Below are 24,447 nucleotides of genomic sequence, written 5' to 3'. Positions count from 1 at the left end.
CAAACTTGCGGATCTGCTCAAAGGTGGGCCGGTGGGCGGAGTTATGAGCACGGCATCGACGAATCAGCTGATAGCATGAAAACAGGATGAAAGGAGGAGAAACAGAGAGAAAGAGAAAGTAAAATAAGTTTACATAGTTTACATACGCTTGATTTTTAAAAAGAGCATAACATAACAAGCATCTTAAACAAGAATTTTCATGTATTAATCGCTTTTTTATTGCCAGTGTGTGAACAGCTTGTAACGAAAATTAAAAAACGAGACCTTCCTGTACAAAGCCTGTATTCTGATTTGTATATGAAGGACTCATCAGGAAAATCAAAAGCATGTGTCGTGTACGCTCCCGAGAGTCTCTCTACCGTTCAGTGACACATGAAACTAATGCTTATACAATGTTCAGGAATAGAGCCGTTCTGTGCTGTAATGTCAGTGTGTCGCACAAAGAAAAGAGATTCATTCAAACTATAATCTCACATAGTCAGATCTATATAGTTTATAGTCTCACATAGTCAGATCTATATAGTTTATAGTCTCAAATATACTTTATAATCAAACTATCATAACAGTGTGATTTTAATGAGCTCATCTGTCGACGGTGAATCTCAGAGCTGCTGAATATATATATATTATAAATGATTTATCGGTGCACATCATTATTGTGTTAAATTCATGTTCCTGGTAATCTTGAATTGGAATAACAGTGACATCTCTTCTCTTCTCTGATGATGTGGGCGGGGCAACCTGTCACTCACATGATATCCACCAATGGCAAACCACAACCATTCAATCAATTCTCAACAGACAAAATCAAGCCCCACCCACATTTGTTCTTGTTCCAAAAAAAACTTAAGTCCCAAAAATAGTCTTCATTTTCTTGAAGTAATATATTTTTTCTTTTGTTTTGGGGTGAATGTTTTCATGAGACTTGTACAAGTTCACACACACCTCAGCGTATTCAGCAGGGCAGGGGCAAGTGCTGTCGGCTTTCCCCGAAATCAGCTCCGGCAGCGTAGGACACCAGCCACACTCCAGAGAGCCGTCATCCACCTGACACACACACACAAACACACACAGACACACACACACGTTATTTGTCAATAGCTAGGATCAGATGATCAGTCAATAATCATGACAGACGTTTACACACATGCTCACCGGCACTGGATCATTCCGGGTCGCAATCTCCAATAAGATTATTGAATAGCTGCAAATGAAAACATTGAAAATCTGTTATGATACTGTGTGTGTGAGTTTAAAGGATGTGTGTTAGTGTGTGTTTACCTGAACACGTCTCCGGCCAGCGTGGGCTCCTGGCTGCCGCTCTGGGCTTCAGGTGGGGTGTAAACCTCCTTCAGTCTCTGCTGGTACGTGGTGAGCGGCTCAGCGCAGTCCTCGCGCCGGAAAACCCACAGACAGTAATCTGCTCAAAGCACAGGTGAGTTACAGACAGCACAGGTGAGTTACAGTCGGCACAGGTGTGTTACAGACGGCACAGGTGAGTTACAGACGGCACAGGTGAGTTACAGACGGCACAGGTGTGTTACAGACGGCACAGGTGAGATACAGAAGCACAGGTGTGTTACAGACGGCACAGGTGAGTTACAGACGGCACAGGTGAGTACAGACGGCACAGGTGTGTTACAGACGGCACAGGTGTGTTACAGACGGCACAGGTGAGTTACAGACAGCACAGGTGAGTTACAGACGGCACAGGTGTGTTACAGACGGCACAGGTGTGTTACAGACGGCACAGGTGTGTTACAGACGGCACAGGTGAGTTACAGACGGCACAGGTGAGTTACAGACGGCACAGGTGAGTACAGACGGCACAGGTGAGTACAGACGGCACAGGTGAGTTACAGACGGCACAGGTGAGATACAGAAGCACAGGTGTGTTACAGACGGCACAGGTGAGTTACAGACGGCACAGGTGAGTACAGACGGCACAGGTGTGTTACAGACGGCACAGGTGTGTTACAGACGGCACAGGTGTGTTACAGACGGCACAGGTGAGTTACAGACGGCACAGGTGAGTTACAGACAGCACAGGTGTGTTACAGACGGCACAGGTGAGTTACAGACGGCACAGGTGGGTACAGACGGCACAGGTGTGTTACAGACGGCACAGGTGAGTTACAGACGGCACAGGTGAGTTACAGACGGCACAGGTGAGTTACAGACGGCACAGGTGTGTTACAGACGGCACAGGTGAGTTACAGACGGCACAGGTGAGTTACAGACGGCACAGGTGTGTTACAGACGGCACAGGTGTGTTACAGACGGCACAGGTGAGTTACAGACGGCACAGGTGAGTTACAGACGGCACAGGTGAGTTACAGACGGCACAGGTGAGTTACAGACAGCACAGGTGTGTAACAGACGGCAGAGGTGTGTTACAGACAGCACAGGTGAGTTCGAGCAGTATGACAGAGGCGCATGCGCTGTACCTGTAATCTTACAGACCCAGCGGTCGTCGATCACGCAGTTTGCTGATTTCAGCCGCCCGTGGCAGATCTTAAACTGATGCAGGTACGACATGCCACGAGCGATGTCTGTCGCAAAGGAGAACCTGCAAACACACACAGACTTACATTTGTTATTTTATATATGTGTTGTTTTGTGTGTGTGAGTGCGTGGACGTGTGCGTACGTGTCTGTGAGTGAGTGTGTGTGTACCTGAAGCCCCAGTTTAAAGGAATCTCGTCGTTCAGCAGGACGTCGTTCAGGCTTCCTTTAGGGCAATACTCTGTTATTATGACGATGTTGGGAAGCTCCACACAACCTCCAAAGAACTTACAGAGGTTCGGATGGTCCAGTTCCCTGAAGACAAACACACACACCTGGATCACACTGATGACCGTAACGAGGAGGACGATCATGATGTCGTGTACGGGTCATTCTCACCTGACTTGCTTCACCTCTTGGCGAATCGTCTTCGAGAGAGAAAATGTTTTTGTTTTTATTTTCTTGATGGCAACGGTTCGTCCATCACTGAAAAGATTAACAGAATTAATAACATTATGTATTTCAAAAGTTTCAGTTTGTTTTTAAGGAATTAACACTTATTCAGCAAGGACGCATAAAATTGGTCAAATGTGACATTTAAATGTTACAAAAGATTATGTTTCAAATAATTGTTCTATTCATCAAAGAATCCTGAAAAATAAAATGTATCACGATTTCCACACAAATATGAAGCAGCATTCAGCTTTGATCACAGGAATAAATTAAACTTTACTATATGTTCACATAGAAAACAGCTGATTTACTGTATTTTTGATCAAATAAATGCAGCCTTGGAGAGCAGAAGTGACTATTTCAAAAACATCTTAGAGACTATTTCAAAAACATTAAAAATCTCACAGAGCCCAAACTTGCATACGTTATGTGTGTGTATGAACTCACTAGATGCCGGTGTGTGTGTAGAGCTGTTTGCGTGTCGTGGGGACGCCGGTGTAGGAGCTCAGGCCCGTCACACAGCTCGCGTTAGAGTCGCTGTTCGCCGCCGGGACGCTCATGATGCTGCCCATGGTCGCCCGGGCAACGTAATCTGAACACACACACACAGACACACACACACACACACACACACACACACACACACACACACACACACACACACACACACACACACACACACACACACACACACACACACAGACACACATTAGACACTGAAACAAACACATGCACACAAACCTACACACACTTAAACAAATGCAAGACATACACACACACACACACACACACACATTAGACACTGAAACAAACACATGCGCACAAACCTAAACACACTTAAACAAATGCACAGACATACACACACAGACACACAAACTCATACACATTTACAGACTCACACACACATTTACAGACACACTCACACACATTTACAGATACATACACACACATTTACAGACACATACTCACACACACATTTACAGACACACACTCACACAGACACACATTTGCACTCACACACATTTACGGACACACACTCACACACACACTTTACAGACACATACTCGCAGACTCACACATATACAGACACACACTCACTCACTCACACACACACACTTGGATTCTCACTCACCTTGTTTAATATGATTGAAGTCGATGATCCAGCTCTCATCCCACAAGAGTTTCTGTTTCTGATATTTAAACCACTGCACACACACACACACACACACACACACACACACACACATCATCATTATCATACTAGCAGTAAATGTTTCAAACCAGACAAAGCCGCATATAAGATTCTGTGTATATATATATATGCATGTATAACTATATATATATATATATGTGTGTGTGTGAGTGTGTGTATGCAATATATATTATGAGAAAATTCAAGTGTTGAAAGTGATGCACCGATCATGATTTTTCACGGCTGATTCAGATTTTTTTTTTTACTAGCAAATCGGCCAATTCTGATACCAGTTGCCGATTCTTTCTTTGTTTAAGCAAATTTTATTTGTTGTTAGTTTGCTCTAATACAGGAAAACTGGCCTTAAACATATCTGTAGCCATTTGAAATTAGAGGCAACCACTGCATTCACTACATAACACACACCTGCGCAAAACAGCAACAGCATGTGGACTGAATGTCTGGTACAGTATTTGTTCCACTGCCTGCGTTAAGGCCCTGTTTACAGACTTCATAACACAAATGGCATTTTGGGAAATGATTGCAATGCAGTTTATGTGTAAGTCCAGCATAGAGATCGGCCAAAATAAATCTAAAAAACGATTGCCGATTACTTGGGTGTTGCAATGCGGTTTCTAGAGTACTCTGGGTTGTTACTAGGGTGTTGCTATGCTGTTTCTAAAGTACATGGGGTGGTTGCTAGGGTGTCGCTATGTGGTTGCTATGGTACTTGTGGTTGCTATGCGGTTGCTCGGGTATTCTGAGTGGTTGCTAGGGGTTTGCTATGCGGTTGCTAGGGTACTCTGGGTGGTTGTTATGGTGTTCTGGGTGGTTGCTACGTGGCTATGTGATAGATAGATAGATAGATAGATAGATAGATAGATAGATAGATAGATAGATAGATAGATAGATAGAAATGCATATTTTGAGCGTCAAACTTTGTGTTAAATCTTTGTACAGTTTCTCTGCATGTATTCTATGCTCTTTATGTGTGTGTGTGTGTGTGTGTGTGTGTGTGTGTGTGTGTGTGTGTGTGTGCACACACCATGGCACTGGTGACGAAGCTGATGATGATGAAGGTGACGGTGAGGCCGATGGAAGCTCGTACAGCAGAACTCAGAGGACAGTCTCCACAGTCAGCGGGACACGTCGAGCAGCTCTCCTCTTCCTCACACACACCGTCACCACACACTGAAACACACACACACACATCAGAGATCAGGCTCTACATGGACATTAAAGGCTCTTCCAAAGAACCTTTCAAAGATCAGTTCTTCTTAATGTGAAGAACGATACAAAAATCTAAAGAAACACTCAATCACACACACTCACTCACTCACTCTCTCACACACACTCACACACCCACCCACTTACACACTCACACACACACTCACACACACACACACACAGATACAGTACTGATGGCGGGCAGGACGGTGCTCTTGGCCTCCAGCGCGGCCTGCATGTTTCCCACACACACACACTCACACACACACTCACACACACTCACACACACACACACACACACACACACAGATACAGTACTGATGGCGGGCAGGACGGTGCTCTTGGCCTCCAGCGCGACCTGCATGTTTCCCACACGGATGTGAGCGATCAGAGACGTCAATCCCTCGTGGAACAGCACCACCTGAACACAGCGTTACAGATCACAACACTGACATGAAGGTACAAACGTCTATGTGTGTGTGAGAGAGTGTGTGTGAGTGAGTGTATGTGAGTGTGTTAGTGTGTGTAAGATAGAGTGTGTGTGAGTGTATGTGTGTGTGTGAAGGACCTTGGCGCTCCAGTTGGTCTGGATCATTGTTCCAGAAGTGGAGATGGTGTGAGTGAATATTCGCCCGTCGTCGGGGATCCAGGGGCCGCAGATTCGCTCCTCCGCTTGTTTCTACAGAACAAACATAACAATGACAGTGAGTTTCCTGAGGTTCACACACACACACACTAACCCAACCCCTAAACCTACCCATCACACACACACACACACACACACACACACACTAACCCGACCCCTAAACCTACCCATCACACACACACACACACACACACACACACTAACCCGACCCCTAAACCTACCCATCACACACACACACACACACACACACACACTAACCCGACCCCTAAACCTACCCATCACACACACACACACACACACACACACACACACACACACACTAACCCGACCCCTAAACCTGCCCATTACACACACACACACACACACACACACACACACACACTAACTGACTCCTAAACCTGCCCATCACACACACACACACACACACACACACACACACACACACACACACTAACCCGACCCCTAAACCTGCCCATCACACACACACACACACACACACACACACACACACACACACACACACTAACCCGACCCCTAAACCTACCCATCACACACACACACACACACACACACACACACTAACCCGACCCCTAAACCTGCCCATCACACACACACACACACACACACACACACACACACACACACACACACACTAACTGACTCCTAAACCTGCCAATCACACACACACACACACACACACACACACACACACACACACACTAACTGACTCCTAAACCTGCCAATCACACACACACACACACACACACACACACACACACACACACACACACACACTAACTGACTCCTAAACCTGCCCATCACACACACACACACAGGTTCTTTATTCAGCCGCTTTATTTGTGTGTTTGGTACCATGTATCCCATGGGGCAGGAGTGGATGTTGGCATGATGAATGCAGCAGTTTTCTCCGTTTGCATCCTTCCAGTTGCTGGGACACTCGTGCTGCTCACAGAAGCGCCGGGCTTCAGCCGGATCTGTGATGGACCTGATGGAGAACACACACACTGCTAGACAACACTCAATCAACATTATACCAGTCGCTCCCATACAGTCAGTCCCGCTCAACGTCCCGTCGATACTGACGCCTGGGAGCCCAATCATCTTAGAGTGGACCTAAACGAGCAGGGGTGTAACGAGACCCTCATGTCACGATTCGATACATATCACGATACTGAACTCACCATACGATATTATTGCGATACTCCAAGATTTATGATAAAAGATTAACAAAAAAAAATAAACAGTTGATATTCAACATTATATATAGTAGTTCAATGTAGGACTGACACTAAAACTCTGAAAACTTCTCACCCAGAAATGTTTATCTTGGGTGAACTATCCACGACACATATTGTTGCATTTTTGTATTACGATATATTGTGTCACGATATATTGTCACACCCCTATAAACGAGCCAATTGATTTTAACCAGTGAGATTTGCATGTCGAACACACACATACGGGTATAAATACGGCTAACTCGCACTCCCTCGTTCATGCTTTGCTTCGGAGCCGAGCGTTTGTGACGGCGATCGCTCATTCCAGTCGTCCTACATCCGAGTGGATTCCTATGGCAGAGAAACGGCCATTTTAATTGCTAATTAGAGATTATCCTGTCGTATCGTATCCTGCCTTTCATAAGCTCCTGTTCAAGATGCTCACGCAGAATCGTGTCCTCACATGCGTTCGCCCTCAAGAGTGGTTTGCAGTGTTTAGCCCTATTCAGATGGGACTAGTGTAACATGGAGAGGAGGGGTAAAGTCATAATCACCAGGGGCCGTTTGCACCAGTTATAACCAGTAACTGGTTATAATCACCAGTAAGTTATAACTTAGCCTAGTTTTGACGTAAATGGACACCAAGTTACGACTAACGCACTTCTAAATATTTTTGAGTTGCACCATTAAACTTAGTTGAAGCGTAACTCTACGTATAAACTAAATATTTACGGCAGCCTCCGATCAGGAGTAACGGTGGGAATAAAATATCAGACAGACTGAACTGCATCAATAAGCTCTTCTTTTACCTGACAGACTTCAATTCTTTAGACATATATGATGCTGACATTTACACTCGCTTACATTTTAAAAGAGAGAACATAATGTGAAAAGATTAACGTTACTTTGTTGGCGGCTATCTTTAACACGAACCCGTCCTAAACAGCGCGCCGCCGTGTGCATCGGTCCATGTTGTGCATGTCAAATATCAGTCATAATCAATAAACATAATTTCTTATGTTTTTGTATCAATATTTATTTATTGATCCTTATTCATTTCAAATACAGTTTCTGACTGTTATTTACATATAAAAACACTTATGCTATTCATGATCAAGTATTGTATTTAACGGAAAGTTATTTTTACCGTTAGTAACGTGAGGCAAAAGAATGAAGGATAAACTGAAATTCACAGCATTTCAACACAACATCTGCTCACGTATTTGAAGGCTGCTATTGGATCATCGAGGCTAAACGTCATATTACGCGACTACGCATTACTTTACGGAGAGCTTACGACCTACTAGCTACGTTCTGCCTTACGAACAAATGGTGCAACGGAATAAAGTTCAGAGTTAGTTACAAACTAGCTAGTAGTTACTAAGCCTCTAGTGTGGACTTTACGTTCCAATTTAAGAAAGAACTTACGAACGGCTGGTGCAACCCGACCCAGAGCTTCTCTGTGATTCTAGTCCCATCCGAATGTGCATCTCAGTGATCATGACGGACAATGTCAGTAAAGATTACGGTGACGTTTACCTTCAGTAAAAAGGTCCGGAATAATGACCTCAGGTGATACTGATCCCGTGCGAATAGACCCGCTGTAAATATGTACGTAAATATTCCATCACTTCGTGTTTAAAAGTAGTTTTCCGCGGTTTTTCAAGTATGGAGATGCTTGATAAAGTTGTGTTCTAGTCGCTGGAACAAGTCTGTGGCAAAACTCAAGTGTTTCACACACACCATTCAGATCAGAGAGAAGATCGACAGCACTTGTTAGCGGCACGAAACATCTTTTAGCGTTAGATAAGAGCCTATTACCAACACAATCCAATCTGAAGTTCATTAATACATCGTTCGACCGGACACTGTTTTATATATATATATAAATATAGGTTATATGTGTTTGCACACGTGATATCAGGAAGCAGCGTAACACACACATGACGACAGGAGTGACGGCAGTGTGTAAATCGAGTTACTCTCAGACTTCTGCTGGTTTTACTGAGATCTCTTATCCCGTGTGTCTTGGCCATTAATATTACAGGCATCCTGTGGTAAAATTACACTCCATCGCCCCTTGTAGAGTTAATCCCGTCCGAATAGGGCTTTTGACCCAAGCGGCAACCTTGCGGCCTCTCTCATGAATCCAACACTGAAGTGACTTAAACTGCAGTTCATCGACTGGCCACTAGAGACCGGCTGCAAAAGAGACTCAATCCCATAAACCCCCATGTTAAAATGGCCCACTTTACAGCAGAAAAACATGTTCACAGCCTGGTGCAAAAAAGTTTTGGTCTAAATAGCTTGAATTATTTTTATAACTCCCGTTCAAGATGCTCACGCAGAAACGCATCCTCATGTGCGTTCACCCCAGGATTGGTTTGCAGTGTTTGTGCGCGTACGTCTTGATTTTACCTAGAGACATACCGTTTCTACGTTTTGATTTCGAGGGTTGAGCATATCCCTAATAACGGAGGCTGCCCTTACCCCGCTCAGGGATGTGTGCAGTCGCATCTGAGGGCCCTTTCACACCTACCCTTGTTTGGTCCGGATTTTCAGACTTTTCAGTTTGATCCGAATCAAAATGACAGGTGTGAACCCTCTCCTGGACCACGATCCGGACCGAACAGACGAAATTTGGTCAGACGAAAAGAGGTAGTCTCAGTCCGGATCAAACTGAACGAAGGTTTGGTTCTTTCTAGTGTGAACACATTTTCTGTATGGTTCGGACTTTCAGACCATTTACAGGAAGTTCCGGATGATCCCGCAGGATTGCTCTTCTCCTCCTTTCCTGCCGGCGACGATTAAATGTTCGCACAACGAGGACGTTCATTTGGCGAATGTGAGCTAGCCTTGAGTATAGTTGGTGCTGCAGGGAGTAATGCCGTAATAATAACAATATAGTGGGAATGATATGCGTCTGTTCATTCATTCTTGTCAAAGTTACGAATTGACAACACGCAATTACAAACCAATCAATGTAGAGATGCAGCGCACATAGATGATGACGACAGGACACAAGTGTGTCACGTGAAGTGCTTTAGTGCGCTCGCATAACTGCAATGTGAAACCAAACCAAAGCTTACCGAAATGTATCAAAACATGAACTTTGGTTCGGACCTCGGTGCAACTCTCAGGTGTGAACTAGCTTATTCGAGCTCCCTCTCGGGATCAGTTATGTGGACACAAGCGTCCCAGGAATCCTCAGCAATCAGGGGTTCGGGACGAGTGGGAAACGAACAAGCTCTCCGCCACGCAGAGCATCTCCTTTATCAGTGTGAAGCTGCAATATGACAGTGCATGTCACCAAACGTGACTGACTGATGGGAACCCTCATTCCCTGAAGGATCTCTCTCTCTCTCTCTCTCTCTCTCTCTCTCTCTCTCTCTCTCTCTCTCTCTCTCTCTCTCTCTCTCTCTCTATATATATATATATATATATATATACAGTATATATATATATATATATAATGTATGTCTATCTCTCTATCTATATAAATGAAGTAGAGATGAGATCATGATACCGGTGTATGAAGATGTTGTTGTCGACGGCCCACTGGTAAAACTCATCTCTGACGGTCACAGAGTAAATGACAGAGAAATCTTCACCGCTCAGAACCTTCTCTGGAGGACGCAGGACCCACGCCATCTCTAGACCTGCACACACACACACGCGCGCACACACACACACACGTGCACACACACACACGTGCACACACACACACGCATGTTAGGGGACTTTCCATAGACATAATGATTTTTATACTGTATCAGTACTTATACTGAAACCTTTCAGCATTTTTACATTTTCAGAAAGCAACACACACACACACACACTCACAAATAAATATACACACATACATACTCACACACACATATACACAGAGACACATATACATATATAGGCACTATATACACACACACATATACACACACACAGCCACACAAACATCAAATGTGTGTGTGACTGACTGACTGAGTGAGTGTGTGAGTGAGTGCGTGCGTGTCTGTGTGTGTCTGAGTGAGTGAGTGCGTGCGTGTATGTGTGTGACTGTGAGTGTCTGTGTGTGTTTGTGTGTCTGAGTGAGTGAGTGAGTGAGTGCGTGCGTGTTTGTGTGTGTGACTGTGAGTGTCTGTGTGTGTTTGTGTGTCTGAGTGAGTGAGTGCGTGTGTGTCTGCCTGTGTTTGTGTCTGAGTGAGTGAGTGCCTGCATGTTTGTGTATGTGTGTGTGACTGTGAGTGTCTGTGTGTGTTTGTGTGTCTGAGTGAGTGTGTGTGTGTGTGTGTGTGTGTGTGTGTGTGTGTGTGTGTGTGCGTGTGCGTGTGTGTCGTACCTCCGCAGTCGATCATGTTGAGTTCATCTGGTTTGTCCAGAGGCCAGCAATCATATTCACTGTTATCCAGATCATGCCATCCAAACACACACATCACAAAACACATCTGCAACAACACAACAACACACAGGTTATCCAGCAGCTCGTTTGTGAAACTTCTCCCCTACTTGTACAGACCCAGTAAAGCGCTCTTACCGTGCAGATGTAGAGAGATGGGCTCATGTCGACAGGTGTGTGTTGTTGCTGTTGCTCTGAAGGCTGTGAGACTGTAATGAGATTCAGACTGAAGGATGATGATGATGAGGGGTTTCTGCACATGCGTCCTTCATCCTCACACGACCACAATTAAAACACATTTACATACTTTCATATTATTCACATGTTTGTTTGAACGATTATCATCATCAATTAAACATTTTAGTAAGTTTTAAGTTGTTTATTAAATTGTGCAGACTCTTAAAAGAGACACACAAATGACTAAATGTCTTTATTTATAAATAATCATGTATTATAGACAGTTAAAAGCGCTTCTAATGAAAGTGTGTTTGATGTGTAGAGTGTGTTCATGATTTAGAGTGTGTTATTTTAGTGCTCGGATGCCGATATAATGAGTTTAGTTTTAAAAGTGGAAACGCGTCTCCATCTAGTGGTTGAAATGAAAACTGCAGAAACCTTTAGGGTTTCTTTTACATGATCACCTACATTATTTTCTGCATTCATGTTTTATGTGATTTGAGTAAATCAGTCGTTCTGACTCTGAACTTAGTTATATATATATATACAGTACAGGTCAAAAGTTTGGACACATTACTATTTTTAATGTTTTTGAAAGAAGTTTCTTCTGCTCATCAATCCTGCATTTATTTGATCAAAAATACAGATTTTTTTTTTAAATATTGTGATATATTATTACAATTTAAAATAATTGGTTTTTAATTTATTATACTTTAAATGATCATTTATTTCTGTGATGCAAAGCTGAATTTTCAGGATCATTACTCCAGTCTATCACATGATCCTTTAGTAATCATTCTAATATGATGATTCATTATCAAAGTTGGAAACAGTTCTGCTGCTTAATATATTTTCATAACCTGTGATACTTTAGGATACTTTGATGAATAAAAAGTAAAAAAATAAATTAAAACATAAAAAAAAAGAAGCAAATGTTTTAAAAATAGAAATCTTTTGTAACAGCAATATACACTACTGGTCAGTCATTTGGGGTCAGTCATTTTTTTTCTTTCTTTTTTTGAAATAAATCAATACTTTTATTCAGCAAGGATGTGTTAAATTGATCAAAAGTGATATTAAAGAAGATTTATATTATTAGAAAATATTTTTTTATTTTGAATAAATGCAGTTCTTTTTAACCTTTTATTCATCAAATATATTAGGCAGCAGAACTGTGTCCAACACTCATAATAAATCAGAATATTACAATGATTTCTAAAGGATCATGTGATAGACTGGAGTAATGATCCTGAAATTTCGTCTTTGCATCACAGAAATAAATACATTTTTTAAAGTATATTCAAATAGAAAACTATCATTTTAAGTTGTAATAATATTTCACAATATTACTGTTTTTTTTCTGTTATTTTGATCAAATAAACGCAGCCTTGATGAGCATTAGAGACTTCTTTCAAAAATATAAAAAAACGTAATGTTTCCAAACTTTTGACCTGTACTGTATATATATATATGAATATATAACCCACAAATACGTGATTATGAATAGTATTTTTTCGTGATTATTTAATTAATATGCATTGATCTGAGTTATCAGTTTCATATGGACTATATGCATATTTCTGGATAATATGTATAAATGAAATAAAATATGTAATATAAAATATGTATTACAGCTATAGCTTCAAATATATATATATAATTTTAGTAATGATTTTAGAGCATTACTAAGATTGATAATATAGAGTAATAATAATAGGTAACTTTACTCTTATTACTTTTGACGCGGACACGCGCACGTGCGCGTGCACAGAGGGCGGAAATGCAGCGGATGTCGGTGATTTTGAAGCGGAGCTGCAGGATCTCAGTGAGTGAATTTACTAAGTAAAATACATTTCTGCTTCACACTTTATACTCGTGTTTAAGCGGCTTCTATTCGGGATTATTCGCGTTCATATGTTTGTCTCGCTCGTGTCTCGTGCGCGCGCTGCTGATGGTGTGACGCGTTATTCGGGCAATAGACGGATAATAGTGTGATGATAACGTCGAAAAATCCATACACATAACAAAGAGAGAAACGGGTTCATTTAAGAGCTGTAATTAATGTTTAATCTGACTAATAATCTCTTTATAAAGGAGAGGAGTAGGTTGTTGTTTTTAGCTAAAGAGGATTACGGAAGATAAACGACAATACCGTTTAACATGAGTGTATCATCATATAAGCTCTAATAAGGCTCTGCACATTCACAGTCTCAGTGTGTTTGTTAATGTCTGATTCTGTGTGGTCCGGCTTTATGTGTTATTATCTGTGTTATTATCTGCTAATACTACTTCCGGTCGATAGACGTTTTTGAAATCTCCATGGTAACCGCACTTTTTCGCCTTTTTACTTTTTTAGTTTCTGACATTAACAAAAACAATGACTCAGTTTTTTTAGGGTGTCATTGTTACAGTGTAATTATATATTTAAGTACTGAGTAATATTAAGCAACTACATGTACTTACTATAGGGTCAGGGAAGGATTAGGGTTTGGTTGGTTGAGGGTTAGTTGCATGTAATTATGCATAATTTACTGTTATTACTATGGTAAGTACATGCAACATATGTAACAAGGACACTGTAAAATAAAGTATTACCAAATTATATATTTTTTTACATGTACTATGTAAATACCATGATCTATGAATAAGATAATCATTTAGTACCAGCATATTTAATACCAGCATATTTGATATGTGTGTAGGTCTAAAATGCTAGAAGAGAAGCTGAAAAGAGGAAGTGTCACAAAGTGTTTGTGTTTTGTGTGTTCAGGCTCTGCTGGGCTCGTGATGGGGAAGCATTTCTTCAGCGAGACGGACATCAAGAGCGTGTGGGAGCAGGTGTCCACGGCCTTCTGGCAGAGATACCCCAACCCATACAGGTACACACTGACCCATACAGGTACACACTGACCCATACAGGTACACACTGCCATTTGATGTTGGGCAATGTTGTGGTTGCGCCGGCGTCTCTTACATTATGAGCGCGCTTACCACGCGCAACGCGCCTACATTTGAAATAACGAAATTTTGGTCGGCAGGAAAAATGGTCCAACGAACCGTTCGGTTTGAAAATGCGTACCGAAAACCGGACCGAAAGCCTCGTACCGAACGGTTCAATACGAATACGTGTATCGTTACACCCCTAGTGTGTACCTGTATGGGTCAAGGTTTACCTGGGACATGGGACACTGACCCATACAGGTACACACTGACCCATACACTGACCCATACAGGTAAACCCTGACCCATCACTGACCCATACAGGTACACACTGACCCATACACTGACCCATACAGGTAAACCCTGACCCATCACTGACCCATACAGGTAAAACTGACCCATACAGGTAAAACTGACCCATACAGGTAAAACTGACCCATACAGGTAAACCCTGACCCATACACTGACCCATACAGGTAAAACTGACCCATACAGGTAAACCCTGACCCATCACTGACCCATACAGGTAAACCCTGACCCATCACTGACCCATACAGGTAAACCCTGACCCATCACTGACCTATACAGACCCTGGACCATTTTTCCTGCCGACCAAAATTTCGTTATTTCAAATGTAGGCGCGTTGCGCGTGGTAAGTGCGCTCATAATGTAAGAGACGCCGGCGCGACCACAACATTGCCCAACATCAAATGGCAGTGTGTACCTGTATGGGTCAGTGTGTACATGTATGCTTCTAGCATACAGGTAAACCCTGACCCAAACAGGTAAACCCTGACCCATCACTGACCCATACAGGTAAACCCTGACCCATCACTGACCCATACAGGTAAACCCTGACCCATACACTGACCCATACAGGTAAACCCTGACCCATCACTGACCCATACAGGTAAACCCTGACCCATACACTGACCCATACAGGTAAACCCTGACCCATACAGGTAAACACTGACCCATCACTGACCCATACAGGTAAACCCTGACCCATACAGGTAAAACTGACCCATACAGGTAAACACTGACCCATCACTGACCCATACAGGTAAACACTGACCCATACAGGTAAAACTGACCCATACAGGTAAACACTGACCCATACAGGTAAACCCTGACCCATACACTGACCCATACAGGTAAAACTGACCCATACAGGTAAACCCTGACCCATCACTGACCCATACAGGTAAACCCTGACCCATACAGGTAAACACTGACCCATACAGGTAAAACTGACCCATACAGGTAAACACTGACCCATACAGGTAAACCCTGACCCATACAGGTAAAACTGACCCATACAGGTAAACACTGACCCATCACTGACCCATACAGGTAAACACTGACCCATACAGGTAAACACTGACCCATACAGGTAAAACTGACCCATACAGGTAAACACTGACCCATACAGGTAAACCCTGACCCATACAGGTAAACCCTGACCCATCACTGACCCATACAGGTAAACCCTGACCCATACAGGTAAACACTGACCCATCACTGACCCATACAGGTAAACCCTGACCCATACAGGTAAACACTGACCCATCACTGACCCATACAGGTAAACACTGACCCATACAGGTACACACTGACCCATACAGGTAAACCCTGACCCATACAGGTAAACACTGACCCATCACTGACCCATACAGGTAAACCCTGACCCATACAGGTAAACCCTGACCCATACAGGTAAACACTGACCCATCACTGACCCATACAGGTAAACACTGACCCATACAGGTAAACACTGACCCATACAGGTACACACCGAGATCACACACAGCCCAATCCCTGCGAAAACTTTAAGAAAACTTTAAGAAACTTTCCTGTCAAACCAAAAACAAACCTTTTTAAAGTTCTGGGAACGTTAGGATAACATTAGGGAAACGTTAACGTTTTACAAACCAAAAACTAACGTTCTATTTCCGTTAGAAAACTTTCCCGACTAGCCAAAAACAAACCTTAAAAAAAAACGTTCTAGGAACGTTAGAATAACATTTGACATTTTCTAGGAACGTTAAGAAAACTTCCCCGGCTAACTAAAAACAAACCGTTACGAATAACATTAGAGGAACGTTGAAATAACGCTTTACAAACCAAAAACTACCGTTCTGTTTCCATTAAGAAAACTTTACTAGCTAACCAAAAAAAACTTTAAAAAAGAGCGTTCTTGGAAATGTTAGAATAACGTTCTACAAACTGGGAACCAACATTTTTTAGCTGGGTACACACACTATCAGGAAACGTTAGTTTTTGGTCTGTAAAACGTTATTCTAACGGGGTTTAGGTTTAGTGTTTTTTGGGGTTAGTGAGTAAAGTTTTCTTAACGGAAATAGAACGTTAGTTTTTGGTTTGTTAAACGTACTGTATACGTTTTTTCAGGTTATTTAAAAATAACTTCCCTGAAACATTCTGGGAACATTCTTTCATTCATGGTGGCAAAATAATATCCAAACGGGAACATCACGTTAGGGGAACGTTCTGTGCTTACTGGGTATATATAGATAGATATGCAAATTTTGCAATAAAAAATATAGAATATTTCTACATGCATAATTAACATACATTTTTTATATATTCCAAGTTGTTTTCAATTTGATTGTCATTCGCAGTGCATCATGGGATTGTAGTTCTTTCCCTCATTAAAGCCGTTAAGTTCACAGTCTTCGGGCCCTATTTTAACGATCTAAGCGCATGGTCTAAAGCGCACAGCGCAAACGGATCTGCTCGTGCGCGAGGTTAAAGTGCGCAAGCAGAACATCAACGGGACAAGCCGGATTTCACCATATCTTTATGTACACAATAATAATCTTTTACATTGTAATCCTTTTATTTTAAATATTTGGCATGTTTGTGTCCCTGTGTGTTTAATAAGCAGTGTATGCGCGTTCTGGACCCGCTTATAGGCGCACATTAGCCTATTAGCGTGCTCTTTAAATAACAAAAAATATATATATATTGCGCCATTGACTATAGATCAGGTTTCAGGACGTGAAAATGATAACTGCGTTGGGCTGAAACTAGCAAAACACTCTTGCGTCGCGCTTGGCGCTGCATTGCGCCGGGTGTAAGATTGGACCCTTCAACCTTTTTGTCTGATTTTCACTTGTATGCTTCAAAACCAAGTTGCCAATGTTGCAATTCATAATTTTTTACCGTGTTCCTCCCAGCACTCATGTTCTGACAGAAGACGTGGTTTTTCGCAAGGTGACGTCGGATAACCTGCTCCTGTCCCGACGGCTCTTCACGAAGACCAATCGCATGCCTCGCTGGGCGGAGCGCGTCTTCCCGGGAAACCTGTCGCGTTCGGTTTACATCATCGAGGATTCTGTCGTCGACCCCGCAAACAGGAGCCTCACCACGATGACCTGGAACATAAATCATGCCACGTTTATGGTAGACGACAACACACACATACTTGACAGTTACACTTCATTTAGAAATAATCGACATGCTTTCAAGTGCAAAAATAAATGAAAGTATGAAGTCGATGCTTGGAAATACTGCTTGTGTTTGTAAAAGTATTTCTATGAAAGAATGACAGAAATCCGCTCTAGTCAAATGTAATATTTAAAGGGGTGGTTGATTATGATTTAACTTTTCTAACTTTAGTTAGCGTGTAATGTTGCTGTTTGAGCATAAACAACATCTGCAAACTTACAACGCTCAAAGTTCAAAGCAAAGGGAGATATTTGCTTCTAAAGAAGTTGCTTTTTAAGGACTACAACAAACGGCTGGTAGAGACTACACCACATTCCTCCCGGGTTAGTGACATCACCAACCCTAAAATTTACATAAACCCCGCCCAGTTTATAGATTATCAAGACAGAATATGCTAATCAATGACTAGAAGATAACTACACCTATGCTACATAAATTCATCAACTAACCATATAGAAATGTTGTCTACATGTTGTCACTTCTTCTTGAGTCTCTCCATCATTGTCTGACTCCGGTTTGACCATAAAAGGCTAAATGTTTTAGAAATTTTCATTGCATGTCTGTGTGAGTGCAAGCTGCTGAAGCTCCGCCCCCTGTGCCGGGAGTAGCAGCTCATTTGCATTTAAAGGAACAGACACAAAACTGTGAGTTTTTGCTCACCCTCAAAAAGTGACAATTTTAACATGCTATATATAAAAAAAGTTATTTAGTTAATTTATATATATATAGCCGCTCTGGAGTAAACCGTGATGTCATCGTCCAGCTCAGTTCAGTTCTTGTATAATAGTGCCAATGCAGGCAGATCAATAATATTGTTAAATATTAAATTAAATGTTACATTTAATGTCCCCTACTAAGCAAGACAAAAGCCAAATGGACACAAAGGTGGAAAAAGGCGACAGTGTCAAGGAACCAAAACTCCATCAGTGACAGAATGGAGAAGAAAAACGAATTATGATTATGATTCAGGCAGCATTACAGGTCAGAAGTCAGACTGGATTGGAACAATCAGAATATTATCCAGTTCCATTTGGTCATTTTCAGATGTAATATGCTAATACTAGGTGAACTAATGTAAGAAAAAGGTCCTCACAATAATTACAAAAGACAAGCAAACAATAAGAACTAAATTACAAAAAATTTGTGTGTCACCAGCGTGTCGTGGAGCGCTGTGTGTTTCTCGGCGAGCAGGACCGGCCTGTCTGGACTCGGATCACCAGGGAAGCCTGGATCTCATCAGGAGTCTTCGGCCTCTCCAGACCCATACAGGTGATGCACACACACACACACACACACACACACACAGTGGCGGCTCTAGACCATTTCAACTGGGGGGGCCAAGCTGGGGCCAGTTGTACTGTTAGAGGGGCCAGTTACATTTAGACCTTATTGTTGTCATATCATTTTCTGCACTGGACTATAGGCATTAAATACCATGTTAACAATCATTCAACAATGTATTTGCATTTCCATTATATTTTTTAGATTTGCATTACATATTCAGAATCAGTCACATTAACTGCATTCTACGATTTTTGTGTTTTTTTGCAAAAAGATCAGCAAATTCATCTAGATTTAAGGCCTTTGCCCTCCTTGACTCAATACTTAGAACACCCAAATTGCTTAATCTGTCATCTGACATTGTGGACCTGAGATAGGTTTTCACCAGCTTTAGTGCATACAGTATAATATACAATTAAATTATGCTTATTTTAAATGTATTGTGCAGGCTAGGTATAAAAAATATAGGAAAAACCATGATAATATGAAACGCTTCAAAACAGAGCGCACAAAGCGCGTATGCGCATCGCGGGTGCAGAATGATGTGCTCAAAGCAACATGGAGTCACCGTGTTCAGCGCTGCACAAGTGCGCATTTAAAAGTTCACGGCACAAAGCGAAGAAATTTCGAGCGCACAAATCCTAGTGTAGCCTATATCTGTCCAACAGTTTATTGATCATTTGTTTCTTCACATAGTGAAGTTTTAAATTCCAGTTATTGTGCGTTTGATGCCGATTCATAGTCCTTGTGGTGTGAACAGGCACACGGTAGCGAGTCGTTTTAAAACAGCAACAAACATAAAATACAAATACACAAAATAAAGTCATTTTATGCAAATCCACTGCCTTTTATCTACAGATCAAGCATTATAATGTGTATATATCATATTGGAGAGAGTTTTACCGTGCATCCTGCTGTAACCGGACGAGGCGCGCGCGCTGTTTGAATACTGAATGGAGAATGATTGACAGATGAGGGAAAACTTGTTTCCATAAACTTTAATTTAATGATGTAAATAGACTTCTGTCCCTCACATTAAGCTATGGAATGGCTTCAGATGACTTTGTGAAATTATAATCAGACCCTCTCAGACCCAAGTCACCCAAACTGACGTGAAAAAGAGGCGCAGAAAAGCGCGCTGTTTGCATCCCTGTTTAAGTTTGTTGATCATAATTTGATCCTTTTTCAAACTGCCACAAACTAACAAACGGCCAGGTTAAGATTAGCTGATCTAACGACGTTACACTTCTGTAATGCATTTAATACAAATACAACATATTAACAACTTTACTCACCTCTATATTTCCTTCTTTGCTTTAACTATAATATTCGTGCAAAACGTCCACCAACTTCTGAATAGAAAAAAACCTGCAGATTCGTGTTGCCACTGGCTAATAACAGATCATGTGAAAAACAACGATAGCAAAAAACTGTTTTGTAAAAATTATTTCACACTCCACATTTAGGGGGGCCACAAGGGGGTCCAAGCTTGTTGTCACAGGGGCACTGGCCCCCCTCTAGAACCGCCACTGCAGACACACTTCCTGTCAACTCCTCGCTTTAGCCAACAACTAATGCCCAAACACTGAAAAACAAGCAAGTGAAAAGGTTAACACTTTTACTTTTACCATTTTGTTTTATTAGTATATTTTTGTTGATCTATTTACCCTTAGAATTTGAAAGATAATAAAGATATTGTTTGATAAGTGAGATCTCTGATTGTAGTCCTTGAAAACCAAAAAAGTAGTCCTTGAAAGTCCGATCCCTGATTTACATTTATCAGCCAATATATCGGCTCTCAAATATAAAGAATTATCGGTTATCGGCCAAGATTTTGGCGATGCGTCCCTACTGAATGTCCACAAGTTACTGTGTTCGAGTGAAATGTGGCTCTTCTCAGCATTAAACTTTAATCGTGTGTCTCTTCTTCCTGTAGGAGTTTGGTTTGGCCCGATTCAGGAGTAACCAGGCGAAAGCCATGAAGGGTTTGGAGCACGCGCTATCAAACCTACAGAGTAAGAAATATATTTATATGAACTTAATATGTCCCCTACTCTCATATAAACAATCAAGCAGTTGAGATTCACTATAGAGTATACATCGCTTTACGTGAGTTTTTGAACTCCTGACATTTAAACTCTTAAAGTCCTCCTGTAGTCAATCATTTTATCCATTAAAACTCATATTTGATCACCAAAATGACTTATTTAAAATTCTTCATGCTTAAAATATCTTGAAAGTAACTCGACACCCTTGCCTCATTTAGTATGCGCGGTTCTATGAATATGCAAATGAGCCCCGCCTCCACTCACTCACTCAGCTCAGAGATCCACTGGTTGACGATCACACGTTGATCTGATTGGTTACAAGGTAGTTTGTGACGTCAGAAACACCAGCGATTTCAAAGCGTGTGTTTGAGACTGTCTTTGGTTCACTGCAGTTTTAAGGAGGAAATACTCAGCAATGCTGTCGACTTATGAACTTACACATGGATTGTCTTAAAGCATATTAAAAACACCTCATAGACACATAAACAACATTAAAAGCTGGATTTTCACCACAGGAGGACTTTAAAATAACCTTATGTTCTGTTATATTTGTATAACCGGAAGAACAGCAGATCAAGTGTATTGTATTTTTTTTATTTATTTTTTTTATGCACGGATATCACATGGATACAGTACAAGGAGGGGAACGAAACCCAATTGGTGTTTATCAGTGTTATGTCTGTGACTGAAACTTTATGCGGTCGGAAGAGCAAGTTATTCTGCAGTATTCTAATGTTTCCTTCTCATTTTTCCTTTTTCTCTGTGTGTGTTCATCGATTCAGAAGCTTCGACCGCATGTCACGGAGAATCTGCAGAGAAACACAAAAACATGAACTCTGCCTCCAAATCCCAGAAGCCCCAGCAATACATATGATCCATATCCACACAGTGAGCTTCATGAACCCTGTGGGTCACATGTCCCGGTCACCCCGAAATCACCCCGACTGTTTCACAGCAGTTTAGACGTTTCGCATCTCATTATAATTCTCAGGACGGTATGGAAGCACATTTCCTCCACGTACGACACAAATATTACGCTTTGGTAAATCTTAATTATGACATAAAAATTGATTTCAATCAATGCAAGTCACATTTATTTGTATAGCGGTTTTCACAATACGTATCGTTTCAAAGCAGCTTTACAGAAAAAGTCATAAATATGAGATTAAAAAAGTCGAAATTATGATAGAACGTCAATTTCGACTTTTTGTCATAATTATGACTTGTCTTAATTATGACTTTTATGTCATTATTACGATTTTTCATCTCCTAATTATGACTTAGTATGTCAAGTTTTTACTTTTTAAAACATAATTGACTGTTAGTCATAATTACAACATTTATGTCATAATTTCGACTTTTTAAAATCATGATTTTGACTTTTCATATCCTAAATATGACTTAGCATGTCAGTTTCAACTTTTTATGACATAAGACTTTTTATGTCATAATTATGACTGTCAATTTCGACTTTTTGTCCATTTTAATGTCATTTTATGACTTAACATCGTAACTTTGACTCGTCGTAATTTCGGCTTTTTAATGTCATTAGGACTTTTTATGTAATAATAATTATGACTTTGATGTTATAATGTTTTACTGTTTCTCAATTTCAACTTTTTATGACATAATTATGACTTATGTCAATTTCAACTGTTTGTCAATTTTAACTTTTTATGTCATAATTATAACATTAATTATAAGTGTCAATATATAAGTGTCAATTTTGAATATTTATGACATAATTGACTTTTTTTTATGACAATTTAAAAATGTTGTCAATTTCAACTGCTTGTCAATTTACAGTTTTTGTTATAATATGACTTAACATCATAATTTCGATTTGTCGTAATTATAACTTGTCATAATTTCGATTTTCCATCTCCTAAATATGAGTTTTATGTCATAATTATGATTTACAAAAGCATGATTTTTGATTATGTGGCGGAAATGGGCTTCCATATGACTGCAAAACAAAGAATATATTATTTTAACTGTAAAGTATTTATACATTGTAATATTTGTACTGTCTTTAATTTATGCTAATTTCAAAAATATTATAATATAAAAGAATGATGAAGAACTAGTGCATTACGGCAATGAGAAACTTTGGAGGAATGTTCTTAAAGTCACAATGCACAATTCTTAATGGTCATTACATTTCCTATATATATATATATATATATATATATAAATATGGTAAAATATGACCTGAACATGTTTTAATGAGATTCACCCATAAAACGAGCGACTTGCGCAGAAAGGTCATGTGACGTGATCTGATCTAATAGTAAAGCTCAGGTAAGAGAAACTGCAACTGATGAAGAGCCGCGATGATCAATCCATATTTCTTTAGAAATGTCATTTATTAGAAATGAAAACTCAGGAAAAGATATTTAGCAATTGTGTAGAACTGACGCCGTCACCCTGAAGTGTGTGTCTCTGACTAAAAGCACAGTAGAACGTGCTGGTTATAGTTTATATACTGTATAATGTGATAATTATCATCATATCAAATCAGATATCATCAGTTTAAGATTAAACGATAAACTTAAAGCTGTGCCTCTAACTCTGCTAATGTTTTAATTAGTTTCTAGTAATAATATGGAGAAAAACACACCATGCATTACAATATAGAAAGCACCGAACAACATAATCTTGAGCATTTGTTTAACTTATAGAGCTATTTTGTGTTGTAATATTTGCTCTGGTTAGATTCCTTTCTTATGTTTGTCATCGCATTCCTTAACGGATTATTTAGTGCGAAATTTAAGGAAATGTTTTAGAATGAAGAATATTGTTGTGAAAATGAATATTTCACTGTTCTGTAGTGTCAATTTAGCTTTTGTTTTGAAAAGATGAGATATGGACTCTTTAAAT

At 40.7% G+C, this 24,447-nt stretch overlaps 2 protein-coding genes across 2 annotated transcripts in view; one reads left to right on the top strand and one right to left on the bottom strand.

The window, feature by feature from the left end:
* Positions 1 to 13,473, bottom strand: part of LOC309480869 (atrial natriuretic peptide receptor 2) — a 29,165-nt gene extending 15,692 nt beyond the window's left edge. The window contains exons 1-16 of the mRNA XM_082145555.1: positions 11,792 to 13,473; positions 11,597 to 11,702; positions 10,787 to 10,919; positions 6,896 to 7,028; positions 5,945 to 6,055; positions 5,695 to 5,797; positions 5,195 to 5,340; positions 4,090 to 4,162; positions 3,405 to 3,549; positions 2,904 to 2,990; positions 2,676 to 2,819; positions 2,448 to 2,569; positions 1,282 to 1,420; positions 1,156 to 1,204; positions 946 to 1,047; positions 1 to 67 (exon numbers count right to left, since the gene is read on the bottom strand). The exon at positions 1 to 67 is cut by the window's left edge and continues 53 nt beyond it. Of these exons, the coding sequence (XP_082001681.1) occupies positions 1 to 67; positions 946 to 1,047; positions 1,156 to 1,204; positions 1,282 to 1,420; positions 2,448 to 2,569; positions 2,676 to 2,819; positions 2,904 to 2,990; positions 3,405 to 3,549; positions 4,090 to 4,162; positions 5,195 to 5,340; positions 5,695 to 5,797; positions 5,945 to 6,055; positions 6,896 to 7,028; positions 10,787 to 10,919; positions 11,597 to 11,702; positions 11,792 to 11,914 (1,783 nt within the window). The 5' untranslated portion in view covers positions 11,915 to 13,473. The remainder of the gene's footprint in view (positions 68 to 945; positions 1,048 to 1,155; positions 1,205 to 1,281; positions 1,421 to 2,447; positions 2,570 to 2,675; positions 2,820 to 2,903; positions 2,991 to 3,404; positions 3,550 to 4,089; positions 4,163 to 5,194; positions 5,341 to 5,694; positions 5,798 to 5,944; positions 6,056 to 6,895; positions 7,029 to 10,786; positions 10,920 to 11,596; positions 11,703 to 11,791) is intronic.
* A 110-nt stretch (positions 13,474 to 13,583) lies between these two features.
* Positions 13,584 to 23,736, top strand: prelid1b (PRELI domain containing 1b). Its single transcript, XM_082145755.1, has 6 exons — positions 13,584 to 13,655; positions 14,601 to 14,709; positions 17,968 to 18,193; positions 19,394 to 19,507; positions 21,456 to 21,534; positions 22,350 to 23,736. The coding sequence occupies exons 2-6, from the start codon at positions 14,618 to 14,620 to the stop codon at positions 22,439 to 22,441; spliced, it is 603 nt and encodes a 200-aa protein (XP_082001881.1). The 5' UTR covers positions 13,584 to 13,655; positions 14,601 to 14,617; the 3' UTR covers positions 22,442 to 23,736.
* The last annotated feature ends 711 nt before the right edge of the window (positions 23,737 to 24,447 follow it).

This window comes from Leuciscus leuciscus, assembly GCF_965113295.1.
Source record: "Leuciscus leuciscus genome assembly, chromosome: 18".
In the NCBI taxonomy this organism is placed as follows: Eukaryota; Metazoa; Chordata; class Actinopteri; order Cypriniformes; family Leuciscidae; genus Leuciscus; species Leuciscus leuciscus.
This window is presented reverse-complemented; position numbering and strand designations above follow the sequence as displayed.

Bases quoted from the DNA above. Each gene is read 5' to 3' on its own strand.
- prelid1b (XM_082145755.1), top strand. From the start codon at position 14,618: ATGGGGAAGCATTTCTTCAGCGAGACGGACATCAAGAGCGTGTGGGAG. The intron at 14,710-17,967 runs GTACACACTGAC...TGTTCCTCCCAG, and splicing joins AGATACCCCAACCCATACAG to CACTCATGTTCTGACAGAAG. The intron at 19,508-21,455 runs GTGATGCACACA...TTCTTCCTGTAG, and splicing joins GCCTCTCCAGACCCATACAG to GAGTTTGGTTTGGCCCGATT.